This window comes from Mastigoproctus giganteus, chromosome 6 (assembly GCF_048544385.1).
Source record: "Mastigoproctus giganteus isolate SK-2022 chromosome 6, ASM4854438v1, whole genome shotgun sequence".
NCBI classification, from domain to species: Eukaryota; Metazoa; Arthropoda; class Arachnida; order Uropygi; family Thelyphonidae; genus Mastigoproctus; species Mastigoproctus giganteus.
In genome coordinates, this window is record NC_143580.1 from 168,155,474 (window position 1) to 168,171,526 (window position 16,053).

The 16,053-nt window shown below is 37.5% G+C and overlaps 1 protein-coding gene across 1 annotated transcript in view; it reads right to left on the reverse strand.

Moving 5' to 3' along the window:
• LOC150084737 (RNA polymerase II-associated protein 1) overlaps window positions 1-16,053 on the reverse strand; it is a 630,471-nt gene that overhangs the window by 155,564 nt on the left and 458,854 nt on the right. The window contains exons 25-26 of the mRNA XM_090376342.1: window positions 12,145-12,288; window positions 192-316 (exon numbers count right to left, since the gene is read on the reverse strand). Coding sequence (XP_090232468.1) covers window positions 192-316; window positions 12,145-12,288 — 269 coding nt within the window. The remainder of the gene's footprint in view (window positions 1-191; window positions 317-12,144; window positions 12,289-16,053) is intronic.

The window sequence follows — 16,053 nt, forward strand, 5'->3', positions numbered from 1 at the left end:
GCTAATGCTCCTAAAAACCAAATAACAAACAAACAAACAAACATTATTATCATTATTTTATGTAATGTAAAAGATTAAATGGAAGGAAAGAATCTGGAACAATTTAATTTTTATTAAATTACAGTTTTAAGAGTAATATAATTTTAAATGATGGTAATTATATTAAGACATAACTTAATAATAATACATACGGAAAATACTTTAAAGAAAACACACTGGTCTGAAACAACTGGAATAGTAAATACTCCTCTCCTGGATGGAAAATAGGTATGAGATAAAGTGCTAATGTATGGTAGAGCTGCATATGTTCACCGACCTAGTGGTAAAAGGAAAGTGATGTTAGAAAGAATCTATACATGTGAAACAACAATGAAAAAAATCCTATGTATAAACATACCTTTTTACAGTTTACAATTACAATTAATTTTTTAAAATTACTTTATATAATGAAAAGAAGGGGAAGGAAGGAAAGAAATAATAATTTCTTCAAATACACAGATTCTAAAACTAAATCACACAAGAATGTGTATATAGTATTACCACAAGATGATTAAATTGAAATTAATAAACACTTTTATTATTCCACGAAGGTGTCATTTTAACGACGGCAAGTTTTGCTCACAAGGAACTACTGTTACCCTATATATAAACAAATAAATTAAACAAAAATAAAAAAATAAAAATAATTAATTAAAAACTGGAAATTATAAAGAAATAGAGTTTCTACACTCACCACAGAATTCTGGATTAACAGCACTAATTGTGGATTTGTTTGATGTTTGATTTCTACAGCAGCAGCATGTTCACGAGGCAGTCAGATGGAGTAATACTTTTCATCTGATTATCAGCAGTGATTCTTCATGCATTAAGAACCTGCAGATAAAGGAACCACTAGGTGGCAATGATCACAGTGTACTGATGTGGGATTTACTTAAAGATGTAACTACCATCAGGGGTAAAGGGAAGAGTTTTAGTTTTTGTAAAGGTGACTACATTTGTCTCAGAGATTTTTTAAATTCCATACAGTGGGACCAACTGATCATGTTACCAACAGCAAATTCTAAATGGGAAGCATTCAAGGAATTAATCTTGGAAGCTACGAGGCTTTTCATACCAACTAAGAAATACTGTTCAAGGTTTAGCCCTAAATGGATGTCAGATGACCTAATGAGACTCGTGGCAGAGAAGAAAAATGCATGGGATGCATATAAATTATCAGGAGACACAGATGGCTATGGTAGATATAAGATAGTCTGTAATCAAGTCACAAAGGACGTTAGGCAAGCAAAGGCAGATTACGAAAAATCTTTGGCAAACAATGCAAAGAAAAACAGTAAAGACTTTTTTACTTACGTAATTCTAGAAGGAAGGAGAAGAATCAGACTGGTCCACTTGACACTGACGGTTTGATTGTTGATGAATCTGCTAAGGTAGCTGACAAATTGAATGAGTATTTTGCATCTATATTCACACATGAGGAGGTCTGTAGGGAAGTGGAGACCAGAAGCTTGTCAAACTCTGGCAGGGAGTTAAATGAATTTGTAATAATTGAGAGCAAAGTAGGGGAGAAATTGTTGAAATTGAATATAAGAAAGGCACCTGGGGTGGATGGGATCTATCCAGTTATATTAAAGGAAGCAGCAAAGGAAGTAAGCAGACCCTTAGCCATAATTATGAAAGCTTCCTTGGACTCAGAGGAAGTACCCATGGACTGGAGATGTGAAATTTGCCTCCAATTCACAAAGGGGGAATCAAAGGTAACACGAGTAATTACAGACCTATTAGTCTAACTTCTGTTCCAGGGAAAATAATGGAGTCACTGGTTAAGGTAGCAATGCAGGATCATCTAGACAAGATCGCAGTTATAGTTCAGACACAGCATGGGTTTGTTAAGGGGAAGTCTTGTCTGACAAATTTGATTGGATATACTATGATGTGATCACAAAGGAACTGGATGGCAAAAATAATTTTGATATCATATACTTGGATTTCAGGAAAGCTTTTGATACTGTGGCACATGGACGACTATTGTACAAATTGTAGCAGTACAGCATTAAGGGCAAGTTGTTCAAAGATGAGTAACATGAGCGAATATCACTAGTGGATCAACAATCAGATGAAAGGATTCAAGATAGTTTAAGAGTTGGTGATTAATGGATTTCTCAACTACTCTGGAAAGAGTAGAAATAAGTGATAGAGATAATAACTGGATGGAAGGGATTTGTCACACTTTTTAGGAACTTGCTGGATATGAGCAAATTTCCAAGCAGAAGGAAATCCCCAGTGGAATAAGAAAGTGTAAAAAGGTGATAACAGGAGCAAGCTATGGAGCACAAGTTTTGAGAACAAGAGGAGAAATGCCATCAAGATTTCATGCCCAATTTGGCTAAATCTTTTAAAAAACTACCCTTGCGTTTCAGAACACAAAATGAATAATGCTTTATTATCCTTCTTAATCATACCAAATATTTCACTCCAAGGTTCTTGAAATCACCTACTCCCCTCTTCATTTGAAAGTTTTTGTTTCTTTGCTGGTTGGGCTGACATTCTAAACATTCTGTAAATGGCAAATAGCAATTAAAACATTTATGGGAATTAATGAAGAATAATCTTCAATCTCCAGGGCACATACAATCTGTAACTGACAATGAAGGAGGCTACACTAAATACTGAATTTGAATAATATATCTCACATAACTTTACCAATAACTTATGTTCTGAATAAATGTGTGAAATATATGAATTTTTTGATTAAAAGTCTCTGAAATTGTATTTTCTTTCAATTTGTACTAAAAACTAATGGTAGTCTTAAATTTTAGCAAATGACTGTATTTAAGAACAAGACATTCACATAAAGGGTTATTATTTCTTTTAAAAACAAGATTAGGAGAAAAATAAAAAAAAAATGAGCAGAATGAAAATATGCAACTACATGGATGTATGTCATCACTCACTCTGAATTCTATATGTCCAAAAAATTTGTACACGTACCGCTTTGGGCATGCATGGCATGGGTTTGCCCCCCCCCCCCCCCTGACCTAGATCATCAACATAAGAGTTAGAAGAAAAGTATGCTAGTAATTTGGCTTTATCTTTAGCTGAGGTGGCAAGGGAACCAACTGGTTTTAACAGAGGTGGCAGTATGGATGGACAAAAGTTGCAGCCAAAAGCTTTGGTAAGAGACCAGAATGCTCAAATACAATTTTGAACAGGAAAAAACTTCCCTACTCTTTGCCTGTTCAAAATCTATTTTAGATTGATCCATAATAGTTTTGCAATTGTCGTGAGCATTAGTGTAGGCAGAAAATTAATCTGGAGGATGTGGTGGGAATTAGAAAATCAAGGTTAAGATAAGGACGAGTTTGAGGTGCAATGTGAAATCAAGAATTTCATCTGTACAAGAATAATTTCACTGACGTGATCCGAGCAAACAGTAACCCAACCAAGGAAAAAAGAACAGAAATCATCACACTTTGCATTCTTATAAAACCAAACACCACAAGGCTCAGAATAGCCTTGGAGAAGAGACCATCACAAAGTTGTGCTAAAGATCACTTACCTAAACTTTGAATGGTTGTTTGTAGGAAAAGATCAAGAGTTGGGTGTATGGTTATGATTATTTAGTATTCTGATAGGTAATTGAACAATCTGTGTAAGGTCATTAGTAATTGCAAAAACCTTGGCATGTCAACCAGCTCGGTTTGTGTAACTAGAAAAACTGAAGCCAGTTAGACCTCTAAATATTGAAATTGACCAAGGAGAATAACCCCACTGTTAGGGAAGTTGGGCTAAGGTAGTTGAGGTTCAGAGAAAGAAAGTCAATGAGTGCCAAGTGATTAGCAGAGTTCAGAGAATGATAGAGGCAACAGATGAATTTAACAGAATGGGATAGAGACGTTTTAAACCAGAGAAGATAAAAAAAGAAGAGATTCCAAATAACTTAAGTCTTTGACAGGGAACACTGGAGGGGGGGGGGGAGAAATTTGTACAAACAAAAGGAATTGTAGAGTAAGTAATCAGGAAAACTGAGGTGAACAGTGGCTGAGGCAACTGATAATTGGGATTCTGTAAAAAAAAAAAATAAATAAAAAAATAAGTGGGCTTGGCAGACTGGGTGAAACAGACATCACTGTGAATGGAACTGAGGCCATATATATTTGTGAAATGAACAAGGAAGTTTTTGGGAGGTTTAAATCTTTTCACAGAAAAGAAAAGGTGTGGAGGACATGTATGAAGTAATGATATTTTTGGATATGGCATACACACAGCAAGAATGTACCCACCTCCTTGATATAATGTCATCCCAACAATGCCCCCTGTATACATACTACTCCAATTCCATCCAGTCACTAACTGAAGAGTAGAGGCAGTAAGATTATACACTAGCTCAGGAGTTTTAATTTTGGTCAATCATGAGAATTTTAAACATATATAAAAAATAGATTAGTCAAAATCTAAATATTATTATGAACCCCAATGCATATGCTTATTACAAATCTGCTGAACCACGTGACTACTCTTGTTGCTCGCAGCCGCTAGGCTTGTCTAGTAAAAATTCACGGAGTTACATTGTGGAGAGCATAGTGTGCGTTGAATTCTTATTTAGCTTACTTAATATTAATAACCGGACAGTACTTATACGTTAATTTAATAACCTTTTGATTCAAAATGAATACTAAGAAAAAGAGTAAAACGTATCATTTTCATCAAGAGTGGGAACTAGAATACTTTTTTGTAATGATAGGAGAAAAATGTTGTTCTCTGATTTCAATGCTTCTGTGGCTAGACTAAAAAAAGGAAATTTAGAAAGGCACTTCAACACACTCCATGGTAAATATCAATTGGATTTTCTGCCTAACAGTGACCTTAGAAAAAATAAATTAAAAGAACTTAAATCCAGATTACTCGCACAACAAAATTTCTCCATGACACCTAATTTACATTTTAAAGTGGTAACTGTAGCATCATTTAAAGTGAGTCATCTTTTTGCAAAAAAATGCGAACCATTTTCTGATGGTCAATTCATCAAAGACATATTTTTAGAAATAATAGATTCTCTTTTTGAAAATTTTAAGAACAAAAATGAAATTAAAAGTGCTCTTCAAGATCTGCAATTATCTCAAAATACTGTGATGCGACATATCGAAAAAATGAGTAAAAATGTGAGCAAACAATTGCAAGCTCATATTCCTAATTGTATGCCCTTTTCTTTACAACTGGATGAATACACAGACATCAGTGATACAGCTGAATTGCTCATTTTTATTCATATGGTTTTCGATGATTCTGCCAAGAGAAGAACTTCTGGGTATGGTTTCGTTAAAAGAAAGACTAGAGGTTGTGATATATTTAATGCATTCAAAAATTTGATTGAAAACATTAAATTACTCATATCAAAAACAACAGGTGGAGCTAAAGCAATGGCAGGGCATCTTAACGGATTCATTGCATTGTACCGAAAGGATGATGAATTCCCAGATTTTTTGAGTTACCATTGTATCATCCACCAAAAAGTTTCAGCCAGCAAAAGATTAAATACTAAAAGTGTTATGGACACAGCTTTCAAAATCATGAATTCCATCAGAGGACAATCTCTACAAAGGAGACTTTTCAAAATGTAACTTGATGAAAATGAACCAGATCTGATATTACACACAGATGTAAGATTGTAAGATGGCTGAGTCAGAGTAAGTTTCTACAGAGATTTCAAAATTTGCTGAATGAGATTAAAAAAATTTGTTGATCAAAGGGAAAATGATTATCAGCAGCTACAAGATATGGAGTGGTTGTGTGATCTGGCTTTTTTAGCAGATTTTACCAGTAAATTAAGTGATCTGAATTTGGAAGGAAAAAATAAAAATGTGGGTGACATGATTAGTAGTATTTATGCATATAAATATCAATTTTTGGCAATGGCTAAGGATCTCAAAGAAAAAAGAAATTCGATCATTTTGCAAATATGCAAGGTCATTCAAAAATATCCTGTTTTTGAATTTAATAGTGAGAAATATGTTTCTGAAATTGAGAAAGTTGTGGATGATTTTGAAACCAGATTCAGTGATTTTAAAACAATTGAAGACATTGTTCAAGATATTTCTTATCCATTTAATGTCAACTTAGAACACTATATGAAACAAACTGCAGAAAAAAAATCGCTGAGATTTTTCACGCGGAGAAAATATTATTTGAAAATTAAATTGCTACACTGCGAAATGATATCTTCCTAAAAGTCAGATCACCAGAAAAAGACTTTTGGAAATGTTTGTCAAGAAAAGTACCCAAATGTGAAAAAATGCAGTGAACTTTTAAATTTCTGTTTTGGTTACACATATCTATGTGAATCCGCCTTTTCATATTAGAAACAAACAAAGATGAAAAATCACTCTACTCTTATGGACTTGCACACAGAAGATTTTTTATGGTTGGCCTTATCACAGTATATCCTCAATTTTGAAAGTTTGGCAGATGACACGAAGACACAGCCTTCACATAAATTAAAAATTTAAATATGTATAAATTTAAAATAAGAATTCTGAATTGTATTTAATTTAAAAATTTTTAAACATATTTCAATATGTGTTGATTAACTTTTTTTACCATGAGCAATGAAATTCTTGAGATGGTAGATCATGGCACATTTTGAAGAAAAAAAAAGTAGAACGCATCACAAATTAAGTTGGCCACCCCTGCACTAGATGATCCAGATGCCTCCTAGAGAGTTACCAATAGTTCGGTCTGGTGGACTATCTAGCATCTGGCCCGTGAAAATTGTTTTAGAGCTGTATCCATGAAAAGTAAAGAAGACTGGATCTTGCTACGATGCCAATCATAACATTAAAAGACATCAATCATACTGCATGATAGAAATGATGGTGATTGTTGGAACTTTTCTCTGGAGACTAAACACGGATTTCATCACATAAGAACCTCCAATAAGTAAACTGGTGGATAAGCATCATCAATCAGCTAATGAAAATATGCTGAAGTCATCAACTATAAATCACTGTTTATAGTTGATGAAATAAACATTATGGCAAAAAGCATAACACATGAAACTGATCCTTAAGGTATTTTTCTTTTTTGCATAAGGACCAAGATGCACAGCAATATACCCACCTCCCTGATATAACATCATCTCAACAATTCCCCCCCCCCCCGCTGTATATTAGCATTAGTAGAGGCACATGATGCAAGAAAGCAGCATTAGCCAAAAAAAACCCCATTCCCATTTCACTGATCCATTCATTCCAAATGTCTGTCTAGTTCTGCCTTCAATTTATTTAAGCTATCAACTTCCACAACAACAGATGGAAGTTTGTTCCAGCAATCAACTACCTGCTGGCTAAAGGCAAACTTCCGCACATCTATCCTACAACTGTCTTTCCTCAGTTTGAATCTATGCCCCCCTCAGGTTTGTAATCTGAGCAAGAGGAAGAATCCCATCAGCATTAAGTCTGCTCAATCCATTCAAGGCCTTATACACCTCAATCAAATCTTGCAGGTGCTTAGTCTCCAGAAGCTGCAATTTGCAGAATTTAAGCCTTTCTTCATTACAGCACCCCTTTGTTCCCTTCACCAGTTTTGTTGCCCTTCTCTGTACTTGTTCTAGCAACTATACATCTTTCCTAAAATGAGGCTTCCGGACCTGTATGCAGTACTCAAGGTGTGGCCTGACCAATGCCTTATACAAGGGGATAATCACCTCCTTATCCTTGCTCGCAAAATTCCTTTTTTTTTTTTCATCGACAAGACTCCATGACCTACTCTTGCAGCCTGTCTGCACTGTTCAGAAAACTTCATATCTGACTGCACAATTCCCCCAGGTCCTTTTCATTTTCCAATACCCTGAGTATAGTGCTACACAGTAGATATGTTACTCTGGGGTTAGTGCTACCCATATGCAGTACTTTGCATTTGCCAATGTTAAACTTTAGTTGACACTTCTCAGCCCATCTACCCAACTTTTCCAGATCCTGTTGCAGCAGCATACTGTCATTACTGTTATTAACAACCTTGACCCCATCCAGTTACTAGCTGATCCAGATGCTTCCTAGAGAGTTACCAATAGATTTGGTTTGGTGGACTATCTAGCAGCTGGTCTGTGAAAATTGTTTTAGGGCCCTTGTAATGTAAGGAAGACTGGATCTTGCCACAATGTCCATCATAACATCAAATGACTTCAATAATACTACATGATAGAAGAGATGGGGATTACTGGAGCTTTTCTCTGGAGACTAAACATGGATTTCACCACTTAAAGCTTCCAATAAATAAAGTGGTGGTATTTCACTGATTGATATGCATCATCAATCACCTAATGAAAATATGTTAAAGTCATTAACAACAGAGCACTGTTTACATTTGGAGGAAGTTGCGCAGTAATGGAATTTACTTTAATGGCAAAAAACACAACACATAAAACTGATCCTTACGGTACTCCTCCTTTTGGCAGAAGTTCCAAGATATGATGAAACCCCACGTAAACCTGGAAAGAGTGGAGGTATAAAAAGTTTTTAATAAAAGCAGATGACCTCTCTGGCCAAGGTTATAAAATGCTTTTAAAAACCCACCCACTTCCTATATCACCCGAATGACCTTCCGATAATCTCATGTGTTTTGTCACATTGCTCCGGTATATGTGGTGGTCATTCCCTGACTTTTCCGCATCCTCCGTATTTGGTGGCGATGGGCTCGAATCCCGGTCTAATCAAGAAGCGTATGCTACGCGCTGCTGCTCCTTCCCACCTGGCTACGGAGGCGCCTTTAAACACTGTAATCAGATCACCTTGCAGGTGCCTAGTCTCCAGACACTGCAATTTGCAGAACTGAAGGTTTTCTTGGTAACAGCACCCTTTCCTTCCCTTCACTAATCTTGTTATCCTTCACCCATTCCAATAGATCAATATCCTTCCTAAAATTTGTCTTAAAGATCAATATGCAGTACTCAAGATGTGGCCCAACCTTTGCCTTATGCAACGGAATAATCATCTCTTTGTTCCTGCTGGCAAAATTTCTGTATATCACTGGCAAAACCAATGAGCCATCCTAACAGTATATCTGCACTACCCGGAGAACTTCACATCTGACTACATCATGACTCCCAGATCTTTTTTAATTCTCCACTACCCTCAGCGTTGTACTGCACAGTTAGTATGTTATTCTTGCAGTCCTGCTACCAATATGCAGTACATACATTTGTTAATGTTAATCTTCAATTGCCACCTATCAGTCAATCTTCCTAATTTTTCTAGATCTTGTTGCAATACATGGATCACTGTTATTAACCACCCTGCCAACCTCGTTACCATGTGCAAACTTAGACATTAAGCTTGATGCTGTCATCAATATCATTAATAAACACTGAAAACAATGAGGACTCAGCACTGAACCCTGAGGAAGGACTTCAGTAATAACATTAGTTGAAAAAGGGCAGTGCCCATTGATAACCACTCTGCCTTCTCTCATTAAGACAGCCCTTTATCCATAGCAGAAATAACTTGCTTTAATGCCACACTGCTTGAATTTGTACAACAGTCTTGCAAGAGCATCAAAAGCTTTTCTCAACTCTAAGTATATGAAGTCAGAATTACTTTTTACATCCAGTTCCTTTGCTACTGTGTTACTATATCAATCAGAATGGTCGAAAAAGATTGCCCCTTAACAAATCCTTACTCTGACTGCCATATTACTGAATTCCTGTTTAGATGGTTCTGCATTATTTCTTTTACCAGTGATGCCATTATTTTCCCTGGAATATAAACTTACATGTCTGTAATTACTCACTTCACACTTTGATCCTGTTTTGTAAATTGGGGATATATTTGCACATATCCAGTCCATAGGGACTTCACCTGAATCCAAGGATTCTCTCATAATTATGACAACCCCCCCCCTCCATTTATGTCAGCACTATCCTAACTGATGTTATTCCCATTGAAATCTCCTAATAGTAAAGCTGAGGAATGCATTTGTTTTATAAGATCATCAAAGTTCACCTGGGACTGACATTTTAGGGAATGTCAGGCCCAGGTGGAAAATAGATGGAGCAGATGGTTAACTGAGATCCAACTGTGTCAAATTGCTACCACTTCTACGTTTGTAATAAGTGGCATAGGCTGAAATGGAGCCTGGTTCCCCACAAGGTTAACAACTCCTCCATTGGCAGATCAATCCCACTTCCATTATTTGAAATAGGTTATGCAATATGAGGTCATTTTCTTTAGGTATATCTCTTGCAAGCAAAAGCAAACTGGTTAGTGTTTCTGAAGAAGCCTGATATTATCTGTATTTTGTAGGAATCTGTGACAAGTCCACTTTAAGAATTTGCCCATTATTTGGATTTGGTGCATCCACTGGTCAGTGTACACCTCTTCCTTAGCAAAAAGTTCCAGGCTGATTCACCTTGTACCAACCTCACCTTGACACCCATGTTTTCTTCTGTGACTGTGTGTACTTTTTGTGTGTATTTTTTTTTCCAGTCTTTCTTTACCACCAAGTTTGGGTACAGGAGGCACATCTATGAGAGTGGCAGCTGACTGATCTTTCTGTGCCGTTTTTGCAAACTTAGTAATTATCGTGTGATGGAAATAAATGACTCTTTTGATGGGGGCAGTAATTTTGGTTTCAGTTCCAATGAAATATCTCCCTGTTACTTTTCAAGCTTACGAAGGTTTGCTGGTATTAAGAGGTTTCACCACTTTTCTCGCCTTTTCTTCAAAAGATATTGCATTTCTTTCTCCTATAAATAAGATTTAGTTAATACTAATACTAAAACAATTTCATTTTACTGATGCATTTTTTTAGTATTAATCACATATTGCAAGGAAGTCCCTTGGCACCAGTCAAAAAAAAAAAAAATAAATAAATAATCAATAAAAATGGAAAATAAACTACTTATATTTCCCTCCTCGTGCAGATAACTTAAACGTAAATTAAAAGGTCATCCAAGCTGACCTTTGAATTTACTCAAACTGTCATGCTCAATTACCCATAGTGGAACCTTATTCTAGTAATTAACAATTTGCTCACTAAAAGAACAGGGCCTATCTCACCCCTAGGCAAACAAGGCAATTGCCTAGGACCTGTAAAATCATGGGGCCCAGTCCCCTCAAATCATAAAATAAATTTTTTTATTGACAATTCAAAAAACAAAATTCTATCATAGTGCTTTCTGCTGCTGTGAGAACCTTAAAGTTATGGATAAGGAGACATCAACTGCTTTTCCTAGGCAATTACGGCCACACAAAATACCTTCTGGAAACTTTCAGAGTTACCTTCGTATTCATTCTGCACAATTTTGCTTTAGCCATCGGTGAGTTCGCTTGAGTCTAGATAAGTGCACGAACCAAGTTATTGCTACTTGTGTGTGAACTCTTGTATACGCCAGTGCTATTATTGGACTTTAGCCCAGAGGTGCCAACTTTTTCCTGCCCATGACCCCAAAATTATACATGACAATCACATGCACCCTATATATCTGCTTTTGAATGCCTCATTGGCACCTTGACTTCAAAAAAACAGCACCAAAACTTATCCATTTATCATTATTATTATTAATCCAAAAACATTAAATGTCATTTCATAATAAACATTTTTACAGGGGCCCCCAAAATACTTTTGCTTAGGGCCTGCATATCCTCAAGTTAGGCCCTGTAAAAGAAAACTTACTATAATCCAGTCCAAACCTCTTTTCCTGTAATTTGAATTTATGGTCCCTAGTTCTAGAATCATATATACCAGTGAATATTTCATCTCCATTCATTTTACTATCCCCTTTCAGCACATTATAGACCTCAATCAAGTCAACTCTAAGGTGCCTGGTCGCAGAGCTCTGTTGCCCACATATTCAAAGCATTTCCTTACACAAGTGCCCGTTATCAGATTTCATTATGCAGGTTGCCCATCTCTGGACCCTTTCAAGAAGCTCTGAGTTTTTTTAAGTGCAGTCTCCATACTTGGAATTCTAAATGGATTTATAACTGCCTCGTACAGTGGGCATTATAAAAAATCAATATTTTTTATGATCAGAAGAGACTTACATTCTTAAATAATACATGGTATATTCGAGTAATTAGGAAATTGCTATAAAATCTGAACTCTTAAATACGAACAGCCAACATCACAAAATTGCTATTATATACTTACTGTAAAAGATGCCAAATAGACAAGGTTCCATAACAAATATAACTCAGTTTTTCCAAACCAATTCATAACTTCAGGTGGTGGGGTTGATATAATCTGTTTTAGATATTTTAACAGAGTAGGATGACACAACAACTTTTCAAATATCTATACAAAGTAAATGGAAACTCAAATAAATGGAAATAATCATGTAGTTGGAATTTTACTAATGCAGGATCAAATTCTATTTAAAAATTATATCAACATTATAATACTTATCATTACAATTATGCAAGGGAATAAATTGAGAAAAGAAGCAGTTCAATGAGAGAGAGATTTCATATAGTACCTGAAGTTTATATTTTCCAAGAAAGGTTTCAGTTATAGTCCTCAGTGGATAACTGAAATAAGGAATGTTAAAATAAATACAATACTTTCAACCTCTGATGGTTAAAGAAAACAGAAAAAATAAAACTTTTTCATATGATATAAAGTTCAAGCACCACATGGCACTTTTCATACAGCTGCTTATTTTCTCAACTATACTATTCTGCCAATTTGTACCTATTCTCTGACAAAGTATAGACTGCTTTCTACAATTTTCCTTTCTAACATAGTTAATGAGGATGGTTCCATATAATCAGTGACCCACAAAGTTTCAGTTCACTATATATATTTGTTGTTGTTATTATTTGGTTTTTAGGAGCACTAGCAACTAAGGCTATATTGCTCTGGGAATATGCGGTGGTCATTCCCTGACCTTTCCGCATCCTCCGTATTTAGTGGTGATGGGCTCGAACCCCGGTCTAATCAAGAAGCGTGTGCTACGCACTGCTGCTCCTTCTCACCTGGCTACGGAGGTGCCATATATATATATAGTGGATGCCTAGTTTATTAGGTCTGCCAACCTGATACTGAGTAGCACCTCAATAAGGTTTTAGATTAGTCCAGTCATCAGGACATGGACATCAGGAAGTGATAAAACATTATACAGAGATTCTAGTCCATGCAGATTTGATCCAGAAGTTGCCTCTGTTTGGGCAGTGGTGGTTTCCTCAGATGAACAGATCATTTTGCCTTTTTCCACAGTTTCTCAACTGAGTTTGGATCATGTAATTAAGTTGACCAATGAAATTTGGCAAAGTGAAGTCACCTTCATGCTCTTGGAACCATTCTTGATCAATATTTGTAACATGATAGGTTATTTTTTGCATCCACTTCCCTTGTGACTTGGTCTTTCTGACCAATCACATTGGTCAGAAAGACTTCCCCCTGTAACCATTCCATGCTATTACTCTTAGTTACCTTAACACAGCCCATATATTTACTTGTTCCACGATGATTCCCAGCAGTTCTTGAAATCCCCAGTGCCTTGCTTTCTACGCTGCTGCTCATTCAAATAGAAGCAGTGCAAGAATCATCTTCACCTCTGCCTGTGGCTCTGTTTAATCTATTAGACTATGTATCTCCTCCCCCTCTCAAGGTGGCAGTTTTCGACCCACCTAACACTGCCTCAATAGCATCAGCAAATATTCTTGCATCTTTTTTATTTAAGTGTATTCCATCCTTGTAGAAACAGTGTCTTCTATTAACAAGCACAGACCACACTGAGAAAAATTCTACTCCATAAGCGTTGCACAGTTTCTTCAGGTCCGAATTGATCGACAAGGTTCTCATCATACACCGATGAGCCAAAACAGCGAGGCATGGACATTGCAAGATTTCTAAATGTGTCTTGTGGTATCTGGTACCAACATGCAACCAGCAGATCGAAGTTGCTGTTCCAACACAAACCACAGGGCGCCTCCGTAGCCAGGTGGGCAGGAGCAGCAGTGCGTAGCACACACTTCTTGATTAGACAAGGGTTCGAGCCCATGACCACTAAATACGGAGGGCGGAAAGGTCAGGGAATGACCACTGCATATCCCTGGAGCAATATGGCCTTAGTTGCTAATGCTCCTAAAAACCAAACAACAACAACAACAAACCACAGATGCTCAATGGAATTGATTTCTGGGTAATTTGGAGGCCAGGGCAATACCTGGAAGTCTTCCTCATGTTCTGCAAACCAGTCTCGAACAATCCAGGTGGTGTGGCATGGCGCATTATCCTACTGAAAGATGGCATCGCCAGATGGTAAATCATTGCCATGAAAAGGTGTACCTGGTCAGCAATGATGTTTAGGTAAGTGGTAGACGTCAGAGTGCCCGCACATGGATGACTGGACCCAGGGTATCCCAGCAGAACATCACCGAAAGCACGACACCACCGCCACTGGCTTGTTTTCGTCCCATGGTGCATCCAGATGCCATCACTTCCCCAGGTAAACGATGCACATGTGCCCGGCCGCCCACATGGTGCAACAGGAAACGTGATTCAACAGACCAGACGACCTTCCAATCACTCAGGGTCCAGTTTTGATGCTAACGTGCCCATTGTAGGCACTATCACCGGGTGCCTCCGTAGCCAGGTGGGCAGGAACAGCAGTGCATAGCACACACTTCTTGATTAGACCGGGGTTCGAGCCCATGACACCAAATACGGAGGACGCGGAAAGGTCAGGGAATGACCACCGCATATCCCAGAGCAATGCGGCCTTAGTTGCTAATGCCCCTAAAATCCAAATAATAACAACAAAAGTGCTGTCACTGGTGAGCCGTGGTTAGCATGGGCTCTTGGAGACGTATGTGCCTACACAGTCCCATTTTCAGCAGGGTTCGATGTACCACGTGTGTTGTGACACATTACTCCCGTCACCAGCATTCCAATTACCGGTGAGTTGTGCCACAGTCGCCCTTCTGTTGCCACAAACCATCAGGGAGAGCCTTCGCTCACCTCGAGCACTGATGAGCCGTGGCCGTCCAACACCTCGCGGGCGGTTCATGGGTTCATCCTTCAGTAATATGGCTGAAGGTGAGCTGTTTGTTTGTTTGTTTGTTTTGGTTTTTAGGAGCATTAGCAACTAAGGCCATATTGCTCTGGGAATATGTGGTAGCCATTCCCTAACCTTCCCGCATCCTCCATATTTGGTGGTGACAGGTTCGAACCCCAGTCTAATCAAGAAGCGTGTGCTACGCACTGCTGCTCCTTCCTACCTGGCTACAGAGGCGCCACTGAAGGTGAGCACAGCACCAGCCATGCCATTTCGGATATGCTCTGACCCAGTCGTTTGGCGATTACAATTTGGCCTTTGTCAAACTCGCTTAAGTCCACTGCCTTTTTTAATCTGAAGAAAAAGAGCAAGAGTGATTAAAGGAGCTGAGTATTAGGTGTTTTTTATACTGTCTCCGGACCCATGCATGCACCGTAGTTCCCGCAGTTGCTTCGATTTGCATAACGACTCACTGGTCATAATGTTTTCGCTCATCGGTGTATACATCCTTCTATCTTGTCTGAGCAGAACTGCAGACACTTTGAAATGTAAACCTAACTCGTGACTTTTTTTGATGTGAAAACATCTATGGCAGCACTAGAGTAAAATCGATTGGTAACAAAGAAAGCTGACTGTTTAGATTTTAAATGACGCAAATGACATCACTTCCTAAATGCGCTAACGATGCTAACTCAGTCACTAACGTTGATTCGGTAGGGTAAGTAGTTGATTCAGGAGAGTAAGTTTATACCAAGATACAGAAATGATGTCACTTCCTAAAAGCCGTTAACTCAGTCACTAATTTTGATTAATGTTGTAAGCAGCAGGTAGTAATATATGCAAGAATAAAAGCTTTGAACCCACCGAAGAAGCCTCTCGTGTCGAAAAGGAACGAGTTCAAAAACATAGAGAACAAAAAAAATGCAGACTAATATTCTTTCAAGAATGTTCTTTCACACAAGAGCATTTCATTTCATTGCTTAAAATTTAAATGGCTTTGATTCAAGAATGCAACAGTAAAACAATCACTTGAACAAACAACAACTTCTTGCAGTAGTTTT